This window comes from Podarcis vaucheri, assembly GCF_965113315.1.
Source record: "Podarcis vaucheri genome assembly, chromosome: 4".
NCBI classification, from domain to species: domain Eukaryota; kingdom Metazoa; phylum Chordata; class Lepidosauria; order Squamata; family Lacertidae; genus Podarcis; species Podarcis vaucheri.
The window spans coordinates 67,812,140-67,833,200 of record NC_138762.1 but is presented as its reverse complement, the minus strand read 5'-3'; the positions used below and the strand labels follow the sequence as shown (position 1 = coordinate 67,833,200).

At 41.5% G+C, this 21,061-nt stretch overlaps 1 protein-coding gene across 3 annotated transcripts in view; it reads right to left on the bottom strand.

Annotated features, from left to right (window-relative positions):
• Positions 1 to 1,518: 1,518 nt before the first annotated feature.
• The window catches only part of PHKA2 (phosphorylase kinase regulatory subunit alpha 2), a 52,392-nt gene continuing 32,849 nt past the window's right edge, over positions 1,519 to 21,061 (bottom strand). The window contains exons 23-34 of one of the 3 annotated variants that reach the window (XM_082221628.1): positions 19,969 to 20,125; positions 18,629 to 18,708; positions 17,721 to 17,799; positions 17,474 to 17,603; positions 15,982 to 16,083; positions 15,752 to 15,870; positions 15,025 to 15,054; positions 11,915 to 11,968; positions 8,849 to 9,022; positions 7,335 to 7,388; positions 2,909 to 3,109; positions 1,519 to 1,711 (exon numbers count right to left, since the gene is read on the bottom strand). In XM_082221628.1, the coding sequence (XP_082077754.1) occupies positions 1,538 to 1,711; positions 2,909 to 3,109; positions 7,335 to 7,388; positions 8,849 to 9,022; positions 11,915 to 11,968; positions 15,025 to 15,054; positions 15,752 to 15,870; positions 15,982 to 16,083; positions 17,474 to 17,603; positions 17,721 to 17,799; positions 18,629 to 18,708; positions 19,969 to 20,125 (1,354 nt within the window). In that variant the 3' untranslated portion in view covers positions 1,519 to 1,537. The remainder of the gene's footprint in view (positions 1,712 to 2,908; positions 3,110 to 7,334; positions 7,389 to 8,848; positions 9,023 to 11,914; positions 11,969 to 15,024; positions 15,055 to 15,751; positions 15,871 to 15,981; positions 16,084 to 17,473; positions 17,604 to 17,720; positions 17,800 to 18,628; positions 18,709 to 19,968; positions 20,126 to 21,061) is intronic. The other 2 variants (XM_082221629.1, XM_082221630.1) reach the window with 2 other exon arrangements.

Below are 21,061 nucleotides of genomic sequence, written 5' to 3'. Positions count from 1 at the left end.
GTTAAAAGCACTATGAAGCAATATAAGCTTAAAACCAAAAGATTACTATCAGTGGAAACCAGTGTTGAGTGGCCTTCTTTTTGAAGATTAGGACTTCACCTTCCTCATCCCTCTCCCCCCAGCCCCCCCAGCTCCAAAATATTCTCCAGAGAGTCCCCTAACCCCCTGGAGCAAAATAAAAATAAAAATGGGGGGAAGGAGCTGCCAGGAGAGGAGGGGAAGGTGGAGTCCTATTGCATGAATGGAAGTTCACTCTCCTTGTGCATGGACATTGGATGAAGACCCAATTTCAAAACAGTTCGTCTCTAGAAACCACCGGAGGCAAGTTTAGCACTTGGGAAATTTTCCTCTACTGCCAGGTAGACATTGCTAAGTAGGTTGTGGCAGCAGTCTCACACAACCATGTTGTTTGCAATAATTAAAATGATAGGAACAGAGACTCAGGAAGAAGTGAGAGCTATTAAATATGAACCACCTTGGCAAGAAGTTAGAGAGAAACAATTGCTGCCCCATTTCACATGCTCCTTATAGCAGATGTGCTACCTTTGAAGAGGCTGAGAAGTTGCCTGCAGGCAACATTTAAACATGCAAACTTCAACCTGCATTCTGACACTGGGATTACTTCACACATTTACAAAATCTCTAGACAGTGCAACATGAAAGCAGAATGTAGCTCTTCAAGTCAGACAATCTTATATGTAGGTTTTCACCCTCTGTACACCTCTTACTGTGATTAGCCACTGACAATGCATTATAATGAGAGAAAAAACGTCATTAGATATGTACTTAAAATGTTTATATTTACCTTTTCTAGGCTGATGTATGGATTTTCCTCAATGTGTGTCTTCTGGATTTTATTGCTTTAGAGATTTCAAAATAAATCTTAGTTTCTGTTTCCTCACCTTCTTGTTTCTAAGTTGGTAGCCACCTTCTCTATGACAGATTTCCAGTTAAAACTGCAGTAGTTGAGATATCCCATTTGCTTTGCTATAGTACCTCTGGTCCTCTGTGTAGGACAGGGATGGGGAACCTGTGGCCATACAGATGTTTGCTGGACTCCAGGGGCCTATCAGCCCCAGCTCCTACAGCCAGTGGTTGGAGATGATAGGAAGTACAGTCCAACATCTGGAGGACCACAGGTTCCCCATTCTTGGTGCAAGAGAATAATCATATTCAACCTATTACAAAATGTGTTGATCTCATATGCATGGTGTGAAATGTGAACAGAATATATCTGAGTGTTTGTGCTGAAGAAGTTATTTTGCCTCTGGCATTTAAGGATGTACAAAAGGTTATAGTCAGTTTCGCACTGATACACATTATTTAATTTCATGGACCCACGTCTGAGCAAATGCAGATTGCCATACAGTAGTGATGCTCACCCAAATGCCTATGGCAGTGTCCTTTCTAAATGGCTAAATGATGCACGAAGTCTTGAGGTAGAGTGAAGTGAGCAATCGGGTCACTAAGGGAGAGGTTCAAGGGAGGGAGGGTGGAGAAGAAGGTTTTTAAAACTGATCCTGGTGTTTTAAACCATTTATTGCATCAGGCAGCCTGTGCTTGGAAGAAATTCCTGAAGGTAGCTCGTTACTGCTTTTGTCAGATAAGTCATTGTCCCATAAGCCCCGCTTGGGGCACTGTCGTAGAAGAAGGAGCAGATCCCCGTGGCTAGGTCTTGTTCCAACATGACATCAGTTGCTCCAAGAGATTTCTGGAAAATACGAGGATGGGGGGAGGCAAATGTTTAAACTTGTATAGTGCAAATTGGGGTGGGGTTCTCTATTTATTTTTAAGTAGGCCTGAGACAGTGGTGGAGCAGGGAGTTTCTCAGTCAGCACCTGCAAGCTGGCAGCTTTGGGCTGCTAATATCAGCTGGGTGACTGTCCAGACAAACATTCCCTATGGGCTCCCTTCCAATTCTATGATTCTATGTGCTTGCACAGTGCTGATGGAGGGAACCCTGCACCTACTTTTTACTCCTAGTACTTAACGTTGACTTTCTGCTGCTCTTTTGTCTGAACTGTATTTTAATTATTATTTTTACATTGCTTAAATTCTATTAGACATTGTTGTTTCCATTATTATCTTTTATGGGTTTTATATGTGTTGTTTTAATTTGTGTAAGCTGCCTTGAGCCCCCATCAGGGGAAAAGGTGGGATATACACAACAGCAACTGATTGCTACTCCACACCAGTGAAATGGTATGTGACCTTCTACTGCAAGGATACCCAGTGTTGTACCCTCCAGATGTTGCAGCTATTACTCCTATCTACAGTAGCTAGTGGAGCCAATGATCAGGCAATATGGGAATTGCAGTCCTAGCCCCCTCCTCCACCTGGCAAAGGCTCCACATTGGCTACCCCTCTTCTACTGGGCACATTCTTGCTTGGCCCCAGTGTTCGAAACCCCCATCATTCTAGGTGCATTTTGCAATAGGGAAATTCATTAGCGCCAGCAGTTTCAGAGCACAGGGCGCAGTACTGCACCTAAGATTTCAGATTAAAACTGCAGAATGGAAGGAAAAGAGGACCTTTTTCTGCCTCCCCACTTCCAGCTACTCTCTGAAGACTGGAGAAAAGACTCTCTTAAGAATATTAGAGGGGTGAGTAGGGGAAGGACTACTAGACCATGTGAAAAATGAACATAATATTTTAGCTGCAGTTCATCCATTTTCAGCTTTGTATTCTTGTTATTAAGAAAAAGCATGCCTAGACCTTCTGTTGTTATGCCCATAACCTAGGTTTAAGGTGCCACTTAGTTCTTAGTTTTCATATCTCAGTTTCTAACACTGCTTGGCCCTCCAGCCACCTACCTGCTATTGCATATGTTTCCAACTCTTCACAGTCACTTGGAACTGTGTTGAGGATTTGTTGCTTGCCTTTTTAGAAGAAAATCCGCCATGCATACCTGTTCCTGAAGAAAGAGGTCATTTGCTATGTGCACTATCCGGTCCACATGAATGATGCCTCCAATGCTGTTCACCTCTACTTCAGATAACAGGGTAAGTACAAGAATGGCCTCCACCAGCAGTTGCCTATATTCAGGCTGGGGTACATGGTTCAGCACCGACTCCACGTGGACAGCGAACTTGATCTCACAAGCTGTCATCTTGAAGAGAAAAAAGGGAAACAAAAACAAAGAATCATAAGGGGTACTGTATTCCAAGTTGGGCACATAACTTTAAACTTTTTGAAGGCAGTGAGACCACTTGCAATCCAAGCTATTAAACAAACAGCTGTGGTGCAGGAGACTTCTGTAAAAACAAATCAGTTGGCAGATGTCACCGTCTCCTATGTACATCCTGATGAAGCGTCCAAGCTTTTAGGTATTGTAGTTTATCCACCCACAGCACCTTAAACCCACACTCCACGCAGGCAGCAAGCTAAGGATGCCTTTCAGTGAGGTACGTGGCTTTTGTCCAGCTGTTAGAGGAAGTGTGTATATGCATCTGTTGTCAGAAAAGGTGTTCTAAGAGGATATGGCGATTCATGGAGTGCAGATGCAGATACAATTGGAGGCTTGGATGCAACCACATTCACAAGGGGAAACGTTACTGCCCTCTCCTGACTTTTGACAGGCTTTCGTAGGTTCAAGGCCACTCTAGGCTACGCTTGCATGCAGGGACCCAATGAGGCACAGAACCTTCCTGCAGTCCCAGGGTAAGGTGAGAAGGCCCACAGGAAGACTGTTTTGCAGCTGCCGACTACACTGGAATGGTTCAGCATAGCTGTCTCAAATTACCACAACAGTGTGGGAAAGATGTACACAGTAACACCAGGTGTAAGTGGGCAGGTAGGCGAGCTGCAGATAATATAGACGTGGGAAAACACAAATATTTAAGAATAGTTCTGAAATGGCTTTGCTGGCCTTATGATTACAATCAGTTGCTGGCCTTGTGCTGGAGGTAGGAATCGTAACACTACATCAAAACATAATACTACAGAGAATTTTATTTTTTTTAAACCGCTTGCTACCAGTGATGTGGGAGATGCGATGCTCCCCAAAGAACCACCTCGTTATTGCAAGCACAAGCCGAGCAACCTAATTTGCACTGGCAAAAATGCTCAGATGTCACATGGAATCACTTAGCCTCAGGAGATCTGGCGCTTATTACTTTTGATTCCTGTTAAGCAACAAAATTGGATGTTGCCAAGTTCTGACAGGCCTGTTAAAAGGATTTGAGTTTTTATAAATCTCTCTTGATAGTGAAGATAATTTATCATCTCCCCATAAATTACATTACACAGACAGAAAAGATGCCAGAGCACATTCTCACTCCTAGCTGGTGCCCTCTCAAGAGGATGATTGGAGTGGAGGAGGTTAGTCAAAACGTGTGTACACTGAACTTTCAGTCTAGTGTTTGGGTGCTGGAAACTTGCAACAACTGTGGAGACTAGAGTACAAATCCCCAGCCATGATGCTCACTGGGTGACCATGGGTCAGTCATACACTCACACCCTAACTTCCTTTACAGGGTTCTTGTGAGGATAAAATAGACAGGGGAAAGAATTAGATACTATAAGTAAGAACAAAAAAACCTGATTTTTGTTGGCTCAAGGCAAAAAACAAAATCACTCTCCCCTCCGCAACCAATAAATAAATCCAGGAATTTCCAGTCAATGCCACCAATTACAGTAATCAGCTCACACGTAAGAGCAATTTTCAGTATGATTTAAGTCCTCTTCTCACATTATGTTTGTGATATGGGAGCTTCTGCAATACAACTCCAGAACATATCATGAGACAGTCCTACAAACAATTTCACAAGCATAACAACTTACTCAGACATTTATGGGAATATGTGGGAGAGTCTTCTCATGAGACTAAACCACCAGAGTGCTTTTCTAAGCCCAGTGTCATGAAGACAAATTCTAGCAGCGACCAACAGTCTATGACTGATACTTGTGAGTTGCCAACACAACAGCAACGAGACAACTCTTGTCTTCATAGGTTTGTGAGCTTCTCAGGATGATGTACAAGACTTTGCTTTCAGTAAGAAGAATGAGTACTGAAAGATGTGTCCTTTCCTGTAACTTTTGAGGATTGCCAACAAAACTTGTAGCTTCCTTGGTCCTTGGAGGAAGTGAAGGACTTGTGGAGATAATTATCTTCTGAGTAAGGTAAGGGGAAAACGTACCTTAAAACTTTGGATTCCATTAAATAATAAGATGAAAATACTTGGCACCTACACAGGAAATGTTAACCAGATTACATTGTAACCCTGGATCTATCCTCAGCTGCACTGAGGATAGTACCAACATAAGATACCATATTATTGGGCATAGCTAAATTAAACTACAGCCAGAGATTATTCTTCCAAAACGGCTGCTACCAATGGAAGCTTCCAAAGTTGTCCTCCATCCGCCTGACCATAAACAGATCCTTCTAGGAAACACAAAGTTTAACTCTGATGAACTCAAGTTTGCAAAGGAGGCCTCAAAAACGAATCCAAAAGGCTAATTCAAAGCATTTACTGAAAGGACCTCAGAGTAAGTTGTCACTGTCTGGAAAATTACAAATGCAGAATTTAAGTCTAGCATAGGAGAATTCACTAAATGAATTTTGAACAGGACGGGATGGCCTGAAGGCTCTTGTCTCCTTGGTGTCAATTGAAAGCTTATCCTGTCAGTGATCGAGAGGAGGCACCAATCGCAGAAATAACCACTGCCCTGGCACCACTGGTTTGTTTCCATTCAAAAAATAAAATCCCCTGAACAGCCAGGTGGTTCTAATGCTCTGGAAGCCAATAACCCCATTTCCATCTTCCATGCAACAAAAACTGGAAAAATAGACCTTGCCTCTAAAATTAGAATGCCCCATTAAGCAGTAATTATGAGCACTTGGCAAGTACAGAGCTGATAACGCACTCGGTGCCTATTGCTAATAATAGATTCCTCCCCCCCCCCAGCCCCTTTCCATTGTACTCTGGAAACAGCACATAGAGGGAACCTGTGCCAAAAGGGCTATTTGATACTATGCCACACAAAAAACGAGCTGTCGCTTTGAACAAGGACCCAGCGTTAGTTTTTGTTCTAAATACCCGCATGTAAGAAATCCTACTGTAACTGTCATTAATGTTTAAAAAGGCACTGTTTCCATCAGTTCCCTTTTACAAATTGCAACCCCTTCCGCGCTTTTCTGGAGTCTGCCTTGGTGAAGAGTGCAGGGGAAATTGGTGGAGATTGCTCCCCCTTCCCTTGTGAGAGTGGGTGCTTCAAGAATATCAAAAGCTGTTCTATGCAGCATAGGATATCCTCCATGATAAATTAGTCAACGTTTGAGAAGATGAACATTTGCAGCGATGATCCCTCATATTGAACTCTGAAGACCAATTGTTTTTCAGGAATGGTAAAGGCCTGCAAGACAACGACCCTGGAACCCAAAGTAGGCAATAAAAGCTGTTCAAAATCAACGGGTATTAGCTGGATTCAAAGCAAGATTATTATTTTTCACCTTGCAAGGCAAGATGAAATGCAGAATGTTCTGTAATGTGAGCTGCAAACCCCTAGGAAGCTAATTAAGAAAAGAAATATGTTTGGTCACGATGTGCAAACGAAGGCTGCAACCTTAGGCATACGTATGTGGGAGTAAGAATTTCAAAGTAAACATGCAGGATTAGAATAGGATTGTAAGATATTTTTTATTCATAACACATCATTATTTTCTGCCCAAAGAAGAGTGTTATGTGACTCTATAAAAGGCTTGCATTTTCTAAAATTAGCCGAAATAAAAAGGCTCCGTCTCATTAAATCTGCATTTAGTCCATCCATGGTTAAAGTCAATGACAACATGGATTATAATGGCTCAGATATGCCCTCTTCCTCTTGCCCCAACAGCTTCCTTCCAGTGTATCTCATTTTGGGCAACATAGACAGGAACGATTCCAAATGTTAATGTCTTCAAAGAAGTGGCATTATAGTTCAAGCATACCTGGAACCGTATACATTTCTGACCTGTTCTCCTAATACAAGAAAAACATGATGGCTGGCTTTAAGGTAGAGATGTGAAAGCCTGGGGAAAAGTGTAAAATTTGGGGAAGAAAATGTGCCCCATTTTTACACACACACAGTTTTAAAAAGAAAAATAATGCAGGCATTTTAAAAAACCTGTCTCTCCCCCCCCCCAATCTTACCACCCCACCCCCAGTCATCAATCTCTACTGTGAGTTAATTATTTGCACTCAGGAGCATTTTATTTGCAATGTTGCACAACAGGCTAATATTGAACAGACATGGCTGAGCATAAGTACAATATTTAACCTTATATTGAACTAAGCTGCAACTCTTTGTACTAAGGAATTATGTTAAAACTTAAGAGCTTATTCAAGTCTTACCTCTCTTGTCGTTGAAGAAGGAAGGACATAGCCATCAATGGAGAGACCGTGACACTGCAATGTATATGAACATTTCAATATTAAAACATGGTAAATAGTAAGCATTAGATGAATCAACATTTAAGGAAATTATGTGGATTTGTTGGAAGGTGGTTGGCTTTTAAACAAGTTCTTCCGGGAATTGTTTTTATGATATATGGCAGGTTTTAAAAATAAACAAACCAGCAACTGTAAAATTATTTCAGTACCTCTGCCAAAGAAAAGGTTATCATTCTATAGTAAGAACAGATGACGGTCTAATTATGCTACTCTCCAAAAAACATCCTTCACCAGCACGGAATTACTTGTGTGAGATCAAAATACAGGATAAATCTGGCTGCAAATTAGTCATGAATGTGGAACACTTGCAGGAAATTCAGAGGTATGGATTCAGAAATGTAATTATGCTTATTCTGGTGCAGTGACTCAAGGACACATGGAGCTTCACGTGTGACGTGTGATACAGAAGGCTAATAAACCCCCAACTGGCCACATTTTTGCTTTGGAAACAAAGTTTATCTGCTCCTTAGTGGCCCCATCAAATCTGTAATCGAAGGGTGATAAAAAGTGGACATTTGGTGAGAGTAACAAGCAACAAGCAACAGAGGGATCTAGATGGAATTGTTGCTTCTAAGGGGAAATGAGGCAGCATATTGTCTTTTATGGTTCAAACTGTAAGCATAGAATAGTAGATTCAGTTGATTCTATTAAATAATCAAAGCAATTTTATATTGAATTGAGCCTGGGCAGTTTAATTTCTAGGCAGAAAATGATTCATGTAGTTTCATTTGGTACACTATGGTGCCATTCCTGAAAAAGTTAACGTTTCTTTTTAGGCAAGCTTTGAATTGTAAGACACGTCAGCCCTGCTCATAGTCCTGTCTCTGCTATGGAGTCTTTTCAATCACGATGTTTCATTGAGTTTTGAGTATTACTGGTGCTCTCTTTAATAGCGTTATTGTATTCTGATGCTTTTAGGGTTTTAATTCTGCTTTTAGTCATATTCTTACTTTTTATATTGGACAGTCTTCCCACCATGCTCTCCTTTCAGAAAGTCACCTCTGACTACTTTAACTACCAGTGCTCTGGAGAAACATGTTGGGCAATTTTGTTCTGGGAGTTCTGGGAGGATTTTTTAGCTACAAAAGGGGTCTCCCCCTCCCCTTCTTTCCCACATGCACCTCCTAAATCCCTTCTCCCAATGCTCAGGAGCAGATTTGGGGAGAATGCAGAGTGCATATGAGGAAGGAAGGGGGTGAATTCTGCTGCACAAATGGAAATCCTTGCACTATAGGAACAAGTGTGTTGGTTTACCACTCACTGTTATTTCAGAATATTTGAACGGAACACCTATGAGCTAGAAATTCAATAACTGTTTCTAGATATAATCCAAAGCAACACAGTGTACTCTAAAAGTTAACCTAATCAAAGAACGCATGGCATTTCCCTCCCCCTTCTGTTGCTTCCAAAGGTACCTTTTGAAGGATCTTCCACACTTTAGGATAGAAACCCACGGGGACTCTGTTAATAGCACCATCCAGCCTCCTCCTGCGAAGCCACTGCCCTTGTCGGTCACCCCAACTGATACAGTGCCCACCAGACCCTGGCAAGGATGATGTACTAGTAGGAGACGATGGGCTACTGCATCTCTGAAAAAAAGGACAAAATTTCACCAAAAATGTCAGAAGCTCCATTTCAATCCCCACTGGAGAAAGACTGATTAAGGTAAAGGGTTGCAAGCTGCCCACCTGTTCTTCAGCAGGTTACTGCTTATTATACATAACAATTTCACTATATATATTGGTGTGGGGAGCCAATCCCTACAATAAGAGAGCAGATTGTTTTCCAACAGAAGCAGCACAACCCTGTCTATGTCCTATCAGAAGAAAGACCCACCAAACTTTATTCAATGGATCTTACTGCCTAGTGTATTCAAGATTAGAGCCTAGTTCATTTGCACAACTTCCAAAATTCTTTATTCCAGAGATGTCATAAATGTCTTAATGGGGTTCTTTCTGCCTTAGGGGATCCCAGTGAGCAAAGGTGATGGAGCTCCTTAACCTTGCATAGTAGAGGCAGTTGAGATGCCTGCAGTTTTCTCACAAGCTACACCAGCTGAAAAAGTCTCTTCTACACAAGTAGAAGCCATGAATCCAACGTGGATAACTGTGACAGTCATTTGTGAAATGTAGCTTACATAGCTATTCTCAACCAGAATGAAGATTGCATTGCATTGGTACCTCTTGCTTCCCCCCCAGATTCTTTTCAAAGGCCAGCCAAATTGAGATCTATAAGCACCGTGTGATAGATATCCATCAGGAAAGTCAGATGTGTGTCTTTGTGTTTAATGCTTTAAAACCATTTTATTGGTCTATTTCCATTAAATGTATGTTAAAGAAATTTCCCCCTTTGCTATATTAATGTTCATTTGCAATGTAGAGGTTCTGGATATTGAATGAGTCAGGCTGTAACCCATTCAGCAGAGCTGACATTAATCACACCATGGTTCAGTGGAAATGTCAATGCTTGGGCAATTAGTGTATCTGTACTGTGGTGGTTTTGTCACCTGTGTCCACAACGATAAGATCCCTTCCACTAATAAATCACTGCAAATGACTTGTGGGTCCCGACAGCTAGCCTACAAAGTGTATAAAGCACCATAGTGTATAAACTGCAAAGTGTATAAAGTAGCATAGTTCTTCACACAGCCATTTAACAGGGGGAAGCAGGAGTGTTATAGTGTCAAAATAAATGGACCAGAGCACATTCTTAAGTGGCTTCCCTTAGCTCTAATAAGTCCTAAAAATGTGTTATCAATTTTTCTTCAAGGCTTCGTAACTAAAAATAGATTTGTTGGGGTAGGCTTCAGATAGCTTAAAAAGGTACTGGCGGGTTTCAACCACCAAATGATAAAGCAGAACCTGTACTGCTTGGTGATGGGAGTCTAAACTGACTCCTCACCTTCAGGCATCTCTGCTCCTCAACTGTTGTTCCTGGCTGTGCCTTAGTAGCTACTCTTGTCTCCTTCAGTATTAGGTGTGTTGGCCTATTCATTTTTTTCCAGCCCTTTAGTCTTCCAGAGACACCCCTCAGGCTATTCTTGAGATTGGTTCTTGCCTGAAAATGTGTCCTGTCAAGTCACTTTTGGGTGTGGAAGGAGTGTTGTGGAAAAACAGAGAAAAAATGTCTTCCTCTCCCATAATATCAGAACTCAGGATTACCCGGTAAAATTAATAGATGGAAGATGCGGAACAGACCCAATAAGGTATTTGTTTGCACAGCACACAATTAACCATATGGAATCCAATGATACGGAATGTGGTGCTGAATGACCATAGACTTGGATAGCTTTTTAATAACGGATCAACAAAATGCCTGGACGACAGTTCCATTAATGGGCATTTGCCTTGATGGTTAAATGGTAAACACCAGGTTCAGGACCAAGAACGCCTCTGAATACCAGTTGCTGAGAGGCACATGGCAAAGAAGAGTTGCTGCCTTCATACTCTAATATGGGCTTCCCAGACTCACTCAAAATAAGATGCTAGACTAGCCAGCCTCCTCATTAGATCCATCAGGACTTTTCTTATGCTCAGTATGGGATTCACAGTTACATTTTTATATGCCTGTTGTCTTTGTCCATGGAGTTTTCTTGGCAGGGATACTGGAGTGGCTTGCCGATTCCTACTCCAGGTGGATCACGTTTGGTCAAAACTCTCCACTATGACCTGTTCATCTTGGGTGCCCTGCTCGGCATAGTTCATAGCTTCTCTGAGTTCTTCAAGCCCCTTCGCCACGGCAAGGCAGTGATCCATGAAGGGGCAACAGTTACATTTCCCTTTTGCAACATCTACATTTAACTGCTTTAATTGGACATTTCATTCATAGGTTTACCATCACACTGGACACAAAGCTACAAACAAATGAATATACTGACAATGTAAGGACATGGAATAATTCTATAGGGTTGTATCCAACAGTGTCTTTCAGCTGACAGTAAGCTGACAGGGAAATTGCTGAAAATGGCTTGCTTTCCTGTTCTGCTGACAGAAACATTGCCATCACCTAAGCAATGACGTTGGATATAACCCATAGTCTTTTAATAAAGCAATGTTTGTGGTTTGTGTGTGTGTGTGTGTGTATATGTACATATATATGTACAGTAGCACCTCGGCTTACGTTACCCTCGGGTAACGTAAACTTCAGGTTGCGAAAGCGGCAAACCTGGAAGTGTTTCACTGCGTGCGCATGCGCAGAAGTGGTCCCTCCGGTTGCAGAAACCTCAGGATGTGACTGGAGCTCTGGAACGGATCCCGTCTGCAACTGGAGGTACCACTGTATATATATGTAGACACACATACACAAAGCCACAATTTTAAATATAAAATACATGTTTATAAATTTTTGTATGCCTTATATTGTAAAAGACAACTGAAAAAAACAAGTTTTGTAATAAATGAGAGATAAAAGCGAAGTAAACTTAGACATGTTTCTGTCCCTACAAAGAGGAAGTGATTTTAAGTTACTGAATGATAGATTACCATAGACCTGGAAGAATGCATGCTGCTGGATGTGGAATGGCCCCCATAGAAGAACTACAAAATAAATGAAAAACAAAGGGGGGGGGAAATGAGTAAAAACAACACCACGTGGAAAACAAACAAAATGATATAGGTATGAGCAGCAAGCTGTAAATGTCCCCATGCTCTCATGTGTTGAAATCTGCAATGAAGGTCATTGCTGTAACTTTTCTGGCATCAAAGAAAACAAGGATAATTTGCACCAGTCCCCAATCTGTGCCTAAATAAGAAACCATCTAGACAGTAGTTTGGGGAAGTGTCAGATTTTGCACCCAGTGTTGTTACTTGAAATGCTGACCTTCAGATAGCAGCAACAATGAAGTAAGAGGAGCTTTTCAAATACATGAAGCATGTTTGAGCTATTGTTAAGGTTACATTTCCTATGCAATGAGAGCCATTGCATCAGCCCCATTCCATGCAGCTGCATGCAAGCAAGATGCCAAACAAACTAAGCAATGGAAAGCAAAACAACCAATACATCATCTTGGTATCAAGAACAATGTTTCTGAACTGCTTTCCTTAATCATGATGTCTTGGTTTAGCTTTGAAATTGACCAAATGGTCAAAAATGCAGGAGAATATATTCTAGCTTTTGAGTATTAAATCAGGTAGAACTCTGAAACTATGGTGGTGTGCTCCTGTTCAGGGTTCCAGCCAGACAGCTATGCCCTTTCCCACGATACTCCATTCCATTCCTCGTCTATTTTCCATTTAACTTACACACACAGAGAGAGTCAATAGTCTGTGCCCACATAGCATGCTCACAACTGTTTGAGATGGCTCCCCCACACACTTAAGATTTTTTCCATAAACCTTTGTGTTTTCCCCAAGCCTGCTGATTCCTCCCTCTTGTATTTGGATGGTACCATTTTGGCTATATAAAGATCCACACTTAACAGAATGGGGCACAAAATGACTCCATCTGTCAAGGTGGCATTTACAAGATCATGTGTACACACCACGCTTCATTTTACAGTCTCCATTTTGGTAGCCATGAGTTGGAAAACCCAGGAGGTGCTCTCTTGTCCCCTGCCCTTCTCCAGAATTCAGCAAATGCTTTTCAGCATGCATTTCAAACAGCCACAGGCAGTGGCAAATTCCCTTTATGTTTCAAGAACAAGGCTTAGTTAAAGTTAGGATGTCCTCTCTACCTTTGTGGCCTATGTCCACTTTGCCAGGATGCTGAGTGCAACTGCAGCAACACCTGAATAGTGCAGTGGCCAAAATGCTGAGCTTTGATGTGGGGGGAAGCCCCCGTTCAAATCCCCACTGAGCTACAAAGGCCACCAGATGAGCTTTCACTTATGGTGGCTCACAGGGGTATTGTGGCACTAAAACACTGCTCTGAGTCCCTTGGAGGAAAGACAAGAACCAAATCAAATAAATAGCCACAGCTTAATCTATGGCTCAGCTGCCTGCCCTACGAAGAAGACAATGGAGGATTTGTTGCTAGGCAAACATATGCTAAGCTAAGCCCTTAAAAATATCCAGAGACACAAGTCATCTGGGTTTAGAGAAATGCCAGGATGAAGGGCTGTTGGGTACTTCTAGGTTGGTGCGTAGCCTTAAACAGCTTAACAAGAATCCATGTTGGTATTCAATCCCTTATGTGATTAAAACACTCAAATATAATTTAGATTATTCTGGGATTCTGCACCATTCGCTACATCTTTAAAAGAGGAGACAATGCAATACATAAAATAAATTTGCTGTTAGGTTTCTAAGCCTAGCTATCTATATGAATATACCCAAATTTAATGAGTTTTGAATGTTTCTATATTTACAACCACACCCCTCTGAGAAATTTTGTAGTGCAATGCATCTATTATGACATCGTATTAATGCTGACCTCTAGTGGGCAGTTGAATATACAAAAAGAAGCACACATAATGTGCGCCCTGAAAGCAATGAGCTGAGGGTATAGAGTTGCAAAGGCATAACAGTTTCAGAGCAAAGTCAATTTAACACACAGGCTTTCTATATAATCCTATAAAATGCTTCAAGGCTTGGCTGGGGCAAATCTAAGATATAGCAATGTCTAAGTGAATAAAACATGCCTTACAGCACAATCTTGCATATGTTTAGGCTCTGCCACTAGCACAGTGATGGAGCACATGCAGACAGTCTCATGTTCAAGTCCTGACATTTCTTGGTAGGGTTGGGAAAGAGCCTTGAAGACCCACTAGTGTAGAGAACTAGGGTGACCCATGGTCTTGCTCAGTAGAAGGCAGTCTTCCTATATCTCACTGTGTTTGATGGACCTTACTCCATAATGGACATCTTTAGAACACCTCCATAAACTCTTAGGATAACTTTTCTTGCCTGTCAGCTTCCCCCAATGTTGTAAACACTTACAGAACAGCACAGAAGTAGTCAAAAATCCCAGCAAGCGAATAGTATCTATGGGCTATTTGGTGCATCAGAACCTAAGTTTCACACTGAGTGAACGTGCAGTACAACTGCCATGAATCCTGGCTCTCTGTTAAGTTCATCTGAACGATGCCACTGTTTTAAAGCACGTTACAGCCCTACCACATATTACAAGGGCTTTTTTTTAAGCTGGAACTCACTGGAACTCAGTTCCTGCACCTTTCAAGTGGGCGCCATTGCCACTGAGAGAGAACGAGGGAGGTGTTCATGGTGAGTTCCAGCACTTCTTCTTCTAGAAAAATAGCACTGCGCATTACGCTTTATAAGCGAGCACTTAAAAACAAAAAGTGTGACACGGCCCCAGGATGTCACTGCTATGTTAAGATGGTGATGCTATGGTAGTGTTTTGTTTTTGCTTTCTGGGGGCGGAGTGTGTTGCTGGGGTTTGGGGGGAGTTACACATGATTATTGATTCAGGATAGCAGTCTTGCTTTAGTAACCTTGGAAACCGCCCTGGAACTCATGCTACGGAGAGAGTGAGCCAACAAATCTTTCACACAAGCACATTAGTCATTTTCAACTTGACGGTTTAAATATGTGTTCTAACGCCTATCCGTGCACTCGTCTCAAAATGCATATATGCACTTCCAGCATGCAAATTTAGCAACTTGATATGCACACACGTGTCAGTTTCATTTCACCTGTTCGCTACTACTTAGCCTCCAATGTCTCTAGAATGAAAAACGAAACAAACAAAAAAAACTGTAAATGGTGAAAGCAGATGCTGCAAACAAGCAACACAAGCAGACACAAAATAACGTGAAATGTTTTCGCTGCTCAATACTGGCAATTAAGGTCTCATATGGATGAAAGATGTGAGCTACTACCTCCTAACTAAGATATAAAACCACCACTAGTGCCTTCCTTTTTCAAATGATTTGTAAGAAATATGAGATAGGGCGGGCTGGGCTTTATGTGTATTTTAAGGATAGAGGACTTGACATGTGTCTTCTGAACATGCCTCAAATGCATTAAGTGACAGGCCATCCTTCCTTTCCCTTCTCTTTCCTTTCTTATTCAAGCTCAAGGTGCTGCATGTGGTTCTCTAATTCCCCATGTGATCCTCACAACACCCCTCAGGAACAGGTGAGTGGCCATTCCCTACTTTATTATTATTATTATTATTATTATTATTATTATTATTATTATTATTAAGGAGCAGCTTTCTAGCAGTCATGACAGGCTGAAATATCTTGGGTTGGCTGTGGAAGCTCTCACACAGCCCCTTTGGACCCTAGCAGGATATGCTCTCAGATTAAGCAGAGGTAGATCAAAGCGAGTGGTTCGCTGTAGCCACCAGAGAGAAATGAGCTCTCACGAGCCAGTCCCTAAAGGTGCCTGGAAGGAAATGCAGAGACAGGAGCTCACCTGCTTCATCTCGCTCTTCAGCCTAGTGATGCCACTTCGTTCCGTTTTCGTTGCTCCCGTATGACCCACTTCATGGATAGATATAGCAGGGCTTGATGTTGAAGAATCGAGAGGACGCACTTAGGGAGAGGGAGGGGAAGGAAGAAGAAAAAAATTATTTTTTGTTACCAAAAAATGAAACACGAACAAAAGTAATTTTAAAAATGGCACTTAGAAGAAAAATGTATTACTGCTCCTTTCGACTCCAAATTCTTTCCCACTGAGAATATGATGGAGGAGATTTTTCATATCAAAGGGGCTTAGATTCATTAAGCTTTCGGAGGCTTCTTCACCTATATAAGGGAAAGCAATAAGGACAATGCAGTTGCTGTTGCAGGAGAGCAAGTTTTCAGTAGCACAGATCACTTAATGAACGGCTCCATTATTATTTCTCAGCTTACCAAATTAATGGCAAGCTCTGCCTTCAGCCCATATCACTTAATGAAAGGTAAGTAGCCAGTGTGATCTTTTTCAGCTGGGTACTTTTCCTGGCTTTCTCCCCTCTGACAAGCCCACATAAATTGCATTAGTACAAAAAGGCTTTGTTTTACACCGAAGGGGATAAATAGCACCCTTTCTCCTCTATGTATATCGCTGCAGCATTCTCACTTCTGAGTCACAGGTCTCAAGTTCATATACAGAACCACAGTGAAGATAATTGTCTATCTTAAAATATCTTCTTTCCCAGCTCCTGAAAGTGGGATGGCAGACAATGAGCCCTTGCTGTCAATCAGCTAAATGCAGTTTAACATGATTGTTTTCCTGGGGCTTTTCATACTTAAAGAATAAAAACGCATGGCATCTGGAGCAGACTTTGTTGAGCATACGGAAGAAATGCAGGAACAAAAAGCAAATCCCTGAGGGTGCTTTTTAAGAAAATGATACCTGCCCAATTCACAGACACAAAACAAAGGCAAAATAACCAATAGAACAAACTTAGGCTACAATTCTATGCATAGTTGCCTGGGGAAAACTCCCATTGAACATGGCAGGACTGACTTCTGAGTAAACATGGATCAGATTGCAACATTTAACTCTAGCATTATGCTGCAAATTCATCCTGATTTCTATTAAAACAATCCTACAGATATTCTGCTGGTGGAAGATCTTAAAACTGTAGCAGCTTATTATATATTATTACTATTTTGTACATTTATTAATGAACGTGGCATTAATATCACCATCTCTAGCTACTGTGCACTGTCTTCCAGCAGTGCTCTGAATCAAATCTGCTCCAGAGGGTCCCTTAGCCCTCCAGAGCCAATTTTGAAGGCTTGCCACTTGCACAGCATTGAATGCCATCCTCCCTCTCTCTACCATCACCTCCGATTCCCTTTCAGAAGCGCACACACAAACTCTCTATATACCGTATTGGCCTGAATATAAGCCTCACTTTTCCCCCAAATTCCAACCCTGAAAAGTTAAAGTGCGGCTGAAATTTGCAACCTTACAAAAATAAGCTTTTACGATATCGCTGCTGAAACAGACAGGCGGTAAAACTGAATGGGTGTGAGTGCCTGTGGAATTTTAAAGGTGCAGCTTATATTTGGGTGTGGCTTATATTCGGGCCAATACAGTATCAATCACACCTACAGCCATCCTGCTCTGGATTCATCCACTGTAAGTGGGGCATCACTCATGGACTGCTCTGTTATTGGCTTGTGGCAACAAAACTGGTCTCACCGGAACAATTCAAGCTGCGAGCAAGTTCTGTGGCCATCACTTGAATGATGAGTCCAATACGGAGCCTGAGCATCTCTGCAAATAGACTGGGCTGTGACCGGACATACATAGCCAAGTACACCATAATTTCCTGTTATGGGGGATGAGGATGGTGGAAGGGGGGAAAAGAGCATTTATGAAAACTGCAACACGGTGAGAGAAACAAAGCTGTTTCTTCAAGGCATCCAAAGGCTTTCTTTTGCATTACCTGAGTAAGAACCGCAATGCTGATGTCTTGACCACTGGCTTCATATATGAGTTTGCTTAGTTCCTCAGGTGGCAAAGGCCTAGAGAAAATGGACCATTGATTAAAGACTGCAAGGATGCTATATTTGCCACCAACAATCCTCTCTGGTGTTTATGTGTGTATATGTACCATTCTCCTAGGACAACTACTCAGTGGCTCATGAGAATGTTGTGGTGACTTCACAGTTACATCCACATGGAGAAAAATGGGGATCCTCTTCATGTGGGTTATTCCTTGATCATCTAGTCACAACCTTGCTGCTGATCCCATTCCCTCAGATTGCCTTTACTTTTAGATTCCCACTGTACCATTCCCACATCTAAAGATTTCTAGCAAAGTTGTTAAGGCCCTGCATAATATATTGTTCGGGTTCAGCCTTGCCAAAGAGGACCTATGTCTCTTTTATAATTACCGTATTTTTTGCTCTATAAGACTCACTTTTTCCCTCCTAAAAAGTAAGGGGAAATGTGTGTGCGTCTTATGGAGCGAATGCAGGCTGCGCAGCTATCCCAGAAGCCAGAACAGCAAGAGGGATTGCTGCTTTCACTGTGCAGCGATCCCTCTTGCTGTTCTGGCTTCTGAGATTCAGAATATTTTTTTTCTTGTTTTCCTCCTCCAAAAACTAGGTGCGTCTTGTGGTCTGGTGCGTGTTATAGAGCGAAAAATACGGTATCTAACTACATTTCTATTTGTTGTTTCTCAAAATCCTGTACAATTTACAACTAAAAAAACACACATTAAAAATACCCAGTAAATTAAGGCTGTGTTATTCATTCTAACTATATTATTTCACAATATACAAGAAGACGACAATTAGAGAAGCCACAGAAAGTGTGATAAATAAGGCTATAAAGGTGATGAATGCTTACGCTGTTATTGTTTTTTCACGTGGCTCAGGTGGCAGGCCTACTGTAAGTTGCTTCTGGTGTGACAGGAGGTCCGTGCATGCCTAGCACAGGATAAAAGGAGAGAAGTGGTGAGATTGATCTCTTTATTACACAACAACCAACACTGTCTTATTTAAAATTCAAAGATATTGCAGGAACCCATATATGCAGCAACCAGAATAGTCTTCTTTTAGATGCAGAAACATTGCTTTGCCTATTCTGTAGCACTAATTAGATAAAGAGGAAGCACCATTTATTGTACCTGTAACAAGGACAGAGAAACTATAGTGAGGTGACTGATCAATCATCCTGCTTGCTGTCAGTCAGGAAAGATGTAATGCCCAGTAAGGACATTTTAAGGTGTTTCAGTGCACATGTGTACAGCTCTAAAAGCAAATGTCTCAAGATGCAGTGTGTGTGTCTAAATATAATTTCCACCCGCACTTAAAACTGTTATGACAGCCTTTATTCCATGGGTCAATTTATCTACTTATAGTAACAATAATTGCCAGCATAAAAGCAGTAGGAGAAATTCAGCGGCAACAGTGCAATCAGAGGCACACCTTCACAAAAAGCAGATCTAAAATTCAGTGGATTATAAGTGTACATATCTAAAAAGATCTGGCCTTAGGAGCTGAAGTGCAAGCTTCCTATAGCTCAGAGATGCGGGGACACACACACACACGCGTAAGTCAGGGATATATATCTGTGGTCCTGCAGATGATACTGGACTAGAGTTCCTGACCACTGGCTGGTTGAGGCTGATGGGAGTTGGAGCGCAGGAGTATTGGGGGGGGGCACTGGCTCCCCATCTTTGCTACAGTTAAACTGGGTGTATGAATCTGGATGGGAAACTGCTGGGAGTCCACTGTAATAGTAAAGCAAATGAGTTGCTCCCAACTAAGTCACACACACAATAGGCTAAGTGAAATTAATGTACTTAAGTTAGTAGCCTAGTTCATTGATTTCAGTGGGTCTACTCTGCGTGTTACTTAGTTGGACACAACCCATCTTTTTTAGAATAAATAAAACCTAGCAACGAGTTGCAAAACATATTGCAGGCACATTCTTCCAGTAGCAAAAGCATACGTATCCCCACACCCAAAGACAAAAAGAAGAGCAAATGGAACAGGTAAGGCCTTGGGTTGATTAACAATTTATGGCCTTTTAAATGTGTTTGTGGAAGGTGGGGTATTTTTTGTTTTTGTTCTATTATGTATTTTGTATTCTCATTTCATGACTTTTTTATGTCCTGTGATCTTTGGATGAAGGGCGGGATACAATTTTAGTAAATAAATTAATGCTATATACTTGTTCCGCACCTCAGCTAGGACTTCCACTCTTTTTCGCAGTATGCCAGAGATGTAGCGGATCAGCCCCCATTCTTGGTTCAGGCCTGCTTTGCTGTAGAGCTCATTGAGAAGACAATGAACTGTGATTCCACACTGGCCATAGAGACATGTTTCCCAGTCAAGGCCTCTTAAAATACAAAACCATAAATGGTTAGATGTACTTATAAACTAATACATAGCTATTACACACACACACACACACACACACACACGACATTTTCATTGTAGAAATAAGGGAAATAGCTGAAAGTGTGTAGAAGTTGCAAGAACTCTATATTAGACTGGAGTTCTAAAGCGATGCTTCGTCATTTTGAACCTAATGACCCTGGATCCCTCCATGATGGGAAAAAGGTGAAACATAAATGTAAGACATTGTTTAATTTTATTACATTTATGTCTCTTCCTGCTTCCTTCATGGAATCCAAGGTGACATATGCTTGGTTCCCAAGTGATCTGCCACCCAGACACTGCCAAACTCAGACCTGCATAGCTTCAGCAACGTAGTAGCCTCAAGTGCCTTCATAACTTTCTTAAGCAGAAATATATAGCAGTCAAGCCATGTACAACATATAACTGGAACTCCACAGCAGCAGAATAATAAAAATTGAGAGACTGTGATAACATACAATGATTATTCAGCCAGCTAAAAGAAATGAAGCAAAAATTAAAAATAGATATTATGGCATCATGATTCCCACTTATTTCTACGAAGTTGCCCTTCAAGCTTCTGATCAAATTCCAACCAAGTACAGAAGCCTATACTCTTCCTTACTATGATATTTAAGTCATCCTACAAACATATGCAAGATATGTTAGCGAGAGTAATCATCACGTTCCTTAATTTTTAAAGTACTTTTGCTATGTGTGTGTGTTTTTTGTAGCCTGTATTTTTTAGTTTATTGCAAAATAAAATCCCATTTACCGCTCAAAACAACTTTGCATGAATGTAGCATCAACCCTAAAATAGCCACATACGAAAACAGGAGCCAGATGTCCTGCTGCATCTTGCACTGTGACAAGTGGAATGATCAGCTCTGCAAACATTAATACAGAAGATCTGACT